Genomic DNA, 5,353 nt, shown 5'->3' on the forward strand with positions numbered 1-5,353 from the left:
TCTATATGTGACAGTGGATTTTCATTGATGAGTTCATGAACCTTGGTTCTTTTCCCTAAAACTATATATATATAAGCAATGTTAATTCTCTAAATGAAGTATTAACAGTAACTGCACGATAAAGTGTCGTGCTACAGATCATGATGGGAGGGATAACTTCCCTTGGCAAACAGGACACAGTAGTGTGTCGATAAGCCAGCTGGAGGAGATGTCCTCCTGGGGCTAAAAGCAACAGTAACATCCACCCCTAGGGGTCAGCCACACTTAAGTGGTAATATACTACACTTTATATATATATATATATATATATATATGAATTCAGTGTGCACATGCGCATTGCATGTTCGTACTTCTCTTTCCGGTTCATATTCAAAACTGTTTATATATCACAACCATCTCACAAACGTGTGTTCGTGAGGAGCACTTTGCACTCTGATGGTTGTGTACTAACGGGTATTATTTTACAGGGAAATAACTCTCACCTGATCATTTAAGACCTATATTCTTACGCCATTGATGACGCCTTTTTTTTTACATTATTTATGTTGAAATACACTTATTTTGTTGCAATCAATTTTGAAAATTTTGAGAATTTAGTAAAATAACTTGGCCATTATTAAGCTGGGGTTTGAAACATACATTTTGATGGAAGGTTTTAACCTACTCTTTCTTTTTCATTCTAAAAGACTGCAGCCATGCTGGAGCACTGCCTTAAAGTGTTTTAGTCAAAGAGATCGATACCAAGACTTATTCTTTGTAAGCCTAGTAGTTATTCTATTGGTCTTCTTTGCCGAACCACTAAATTAGAGGGATGTAAACACACCAATATCGGTTGTCAAGCGATAAGTGAGTGACAATCACAGACACAAAGATGCACACATAAATTTATACATATATATGTGTGTGTGTGCGTGACAGGCTTCTTTTCCATTACATTTCAGACAGATTCAGTGCTGGGTTGCTGAAGCAGAAATAGCAAATATTCTTGCTCAATACCACAGCCTTGCTTGTCAGTTGCTTAACAATAACCACTCGAGCATGTCCCTTAGTGGCTGACAATATGTGCATCTCTAATGATGAACAGGAGTAGTTGAGGGGCATCATAGTCATGTGTTGAGAGGGACTGTTTAGGAATTGAATAAATGTAACAAAAGTAAAATTTGATGGAAATATTAAGCATTTTTCATACTTTCTAGGGGTAAGCAAACAGGAAATAACAGTTGCTACCCAAGGATAAAAATCATGCTACAGGATGTTATATTCATATAGTCGGAATATTGAATGTGAAAAGTGTGCTTGGTGAATACTAGTTAATTGATAATTGGCTGAAAATGAGTTTTAACACCAAATTACTAAGCTCTTTCAGATTCAGTTCACTAATAATGCCCCAAATCATTTCAGGTGTATATCAACCCCTTGAATAGCCACAGAGATCCCCCACCACCACCACCACCCAGAGACCAATACTGACCACTCGACCAATTCCTGCATTTAATAGTAAAACAAAGAACAAAACATCTATCTTACACAGTTGTCAAATGAATATCTCTGTAAAATTTCTGGTGCTTGATATCCAGGGGTTCCAAGCATTTTTTTCAGTCCTTTTGGTGTAGCGTATTGTGAGAAATTATAGTCAGAAAGCTTCACATTGACATCAGCATCTAAACTCAAAGTCCAGGTTAAGATATTGTCTGATTTCAAGTCTCCATAAATAATGTGTTTTCTATGAAGATATGATAGTCCTCTGGCCACCTAAAAAAATACAGGGGGAAAAAAAAAACAAATAAAATATACAATAAGTATGTCTGGTACATTTTAAAAGAAATTACTGGTACTTTCCTTTCTTTATAATTTTTTTTTTTTTTATGCTTGGATGTCCTTCTACCACCAACAATTTCGTAACATTGACGGAGTATATTTTACCCTCTCACCAGCACAGAAAGGCATGAAGTTAGTGTCTCCTCTATTCTACAGAGTGGGCCAAAGGTAACGCACCAAAAACCTGACATTATGTTTATATTGCACCATTATCATTATTATTATTATTCATTTTGTTTATCACATACAAGAACGTGTGTATTTATTATTATTTTATTTATTTTATTCAATTCTAGAAAAATTGAAACATGTCTTTGACAATTCCGGAGCACATTGAACTTATGTGCATGACTTTTGACCTTGCCTGTATATTTGATTTTTTTTTTATCATTCAGAGTTACACAGCCTAGTTTGCAGAGCCTGCAAATATTATCAGAGTTCAACTGTTTGATACCAACACGCCTGGGATCAACTCTGGTTCCATGATGCCAACCTCCTATTCCAAAGTGTTCTGCATAAAAATCTTGCTTCAAAATTTCATGTCAATTTATGTACCAAACAGCAGCTTAATAATGATAAAGTTATTTTACTAAATTATTTATTATAGATACAGGCATGGTTGGTTAAGAAGTTTGCCTCCCAATCACAAGAATTCAGGCCCAGGACCAGGCCAACCAAGCCTTTGCAAGTGGATTTTGTAGAAAGAAACTGAAAGAAGCCTTTCCTACATGCATGTGTGTGTATTGGTATGTGTGTGTGTGTTTGTGTGTGTGCGTGTTCTCTTGTCATTGTTTGACAGTTGTAACTGTTATACAAGCTGTGTCATTCATCATTTAACGTCTGCTTTCCTTGCTGGCATGGATCAGATGGTTTGACTGGAACTGATAAGCCATATGGTTTCTATGGCTGGATGCCCTTCCTAACATCAACCACCCCAAGAGTGTAATGGGTGCTCTTAACGTGCCACTGGCACCAGCGCTAAAGGTCTCAGTCACTTGTCATCACCTCTGTGATGCCCAACATTTGAAGATCATGCTACCAGCAATGGTACCTTGCTTTGAAACAGCTGAGAGTTGGCAACAGGTAAGGCAACTAAGTGGCCATAGTAAATTTGTCTCTAAACTCTGAGATGAGAGATGTGTGCGTGAAGTAGAGAGCCTGGTGGAGTAGAAGGTTCATGAATGGCTTAAGTTTACAGTGAAAAACTATTCTGTACACTGATAATTGATATCATTCTACACTATCTACTTGAGAGTAAAACTTCTCAGAGAACATTTATGGAGCTGCACAATTTGCTACAAACAGCAACTATATCTCACTCAAATGACATCCTACTAGATTTTAAAAAAAAAGGAAGAATACAATGAATAAAGTAGTTTACATGGTAGAATAAGTGCCAATGACCTCTTCGCTTTTATAGAGACTCGATTAATCAATGCTTTCTATTGAATTTATAGAAAACAAGCTAATATGATAATGTGACAGTCATGCTTTTCTAACAAGCATTAGCAATATAACTGAATCAAGCGTATATAATAATAATAATAATAATAATAATAATAATAATAATAAAGAGTGCATGAATGAAATAGAAAGACAGAGCTGTGGATGATAGTTTACCTGGAAGAGAATTCTATAACATAGCAATTTAGGAAAGAGAATTGTTTCTCCTTTGTGTTTCTTTAGTTGTGAGTTGATGACATGACGAAGGCTGCGAAGAGGTGCTAGTTCCATCAACATGCACATAGGACTGATTGAGAAGCCAAACATGGAGATGATACAAGGATGGTTTAAGTTACTTAACAGTGTTACTTCATGTTGCATTTCTTGTAGATTACACAGAGCCTGTAAGAGATGATAAAAAAAAAAAATCAAAATATTGATAGGATATTGAAAAATAGAAAACCCTAAACTTGAATGCTGAAGTTTTCTACTGCTTACATCCATTGTTTGATACATGCAGGAACAAGCTGGTTTATTAGATGGAATGAAGTCTTCTATATGGGATGACTTTGGGACTTCTAATCACTTAATAAAGAAAATAGAATGTAGTCCATTTCTGTTCAAATAGATTAACAGGAACAATCAGAGTTACCTACCTTGTTCAACTATAGAAATACTAAAATGCCAGAATAAAATGCCTTACATTTTGACAAAATTAGATGTTCACCTTTTCATTCTCAAATTAAAACAACTGAACTTCTAACATTATAAGGACCAAGTATGAAAAGAAAAACATTGCCCAAGAAGGTCAAAATGCCTCAAACATTCTTTTGAGTGATTCCTGCAATGACACTCACAATGCTTCAATAGGTATTTGTCTTTATAACAGATGTATCAATAGATTTTTCTCTCAAACCAAAACCTGGGAACCATACCTTTGAAAGGCATATGTATACTTAGTATGATACACAGATAATAATATTGGTTTCATATTTTGGCTCAAGGCCAATAAGTTGGGTGGAGGGTGTAAGCCAATTTTAATAACCCTAGTGTTCAACTGGTACTTATTCATCCTGAAAGGATGAAAGGCAAAGTTGACTTTGGTAGAATTTGAACTCGGAACATGAAGATGGACAAAATGCCACTAAGCATTTTGTTTGGCATGCTAACAATTCTACCAGCTCACTGTCTTATGATGGATGAAATGCTACTGAGAACTTTTGTCCAGCATGCTAACGATTCTTATTTCTTTACTGCCCACAAGGGGCTAAACATAGAGGAGAGAAACAAGGACAGACATAGGGATTAAGTCGATTACATCGACCCCAATGCGTAACTGGTACTTAATTTATCGACCCCGAAAGGATGAAAGGCGAAGTCAACCTCGACAGAATTTGAACTCAGAACGTAGTGGCAAACGAAATGCCACTAAGCATTTCGGCCGGCACGCTAACGATTCTGCCAGCTCACTGCCTCATACACAGCTAACAATATTAAAATCACCTTTACTTTGGAAACTTATCAGCCAAACAATCAAAGTAACATTCTCCTAATTAGATATTTCATTAATACTTACTGATTTTCCTTGGAAATAGCTATCTGAATATAAAGAGAAATCTTCCTGATCAATGACGTTTTTGTCGAATTCTGACTTAGATGTTTGACTACATTTATCAGAGGGTTTAAATTTGACGGAAGAACCAAAATACTTGATAGCAACATCAACACCACAGTATTTCCCAGCATAAACAGAGCCACTGGTGCCACTGGCAATATAACTTGACTGCCTCACAATTTTGGAATCAATGTGGAATTTTCTAAAACATCAAAAGAAAAAGAAAGAAAAAAGAAATTCATGAAGAAATCACTTTGCAAAGTGGTACAATTATAATGAAGATGTAATTAATAACCTCAGAAGAAAGGACTGTATGTGTGAGTATGAGTGTGTTCATATATGTATGTATGTATATATATATATATATATATATATATATATATATAGAGAGAGAGAGAGAGAGAGAGAGAGAGAGAGGTGTGCATACGTATGTGTATATGTGTATATGCATATATATGCATATACATATATATACAT

The 5,353-nt window shown here is 35.6% G+C and overlaps 1 protein-coding gene across 1 annotated transcript in view; it reads right to left on the bottom strand.

Moving 5' to 3' along the window:
* The window catches only part of LOC106871390 (leucine-rich repeat serine/threonine-protein kinase 2), a 21,403-nt gene that overhangs the window by 10,307 nt on the left and 5,743 nt on the right, over positions 1–5,353 (bottom strand). The window contains exons 3-5 of the mRNA XM_014917813.2: positions 4,838–5,078; positions 3,439–3,663; positions 1,528–1,752 (exon numbers count right to left, since the gene is read on the bottom strand). Coding sequence (XP_014773299.1) covers positions 1,528–1,752; positions 3,439–3,663; positions 4,838–5,078 — 691 coding nt within the window. The remainder of the gene's footprint in view (positions 1–1,527; positions 1,753–3,438; positions 3,664–4,837; positions 5,079–5,353) is intronic.

Source organism: Octopus bimaculoides, chromosome 9 (genome assembly GCF_001194135.2).
Source record: "Octopus bimaculoides isolate UCB-OBI-ISO-001 chromosome 9, ASM119413v2, whole genome shotgun sequence".
NCBI classification, from domain to species: Eukaryota; Metazoa; Mollusca; class Cephalopoda; order Octopoda; family Octopodidae; genus Octopus; species Octopus bimaculoides.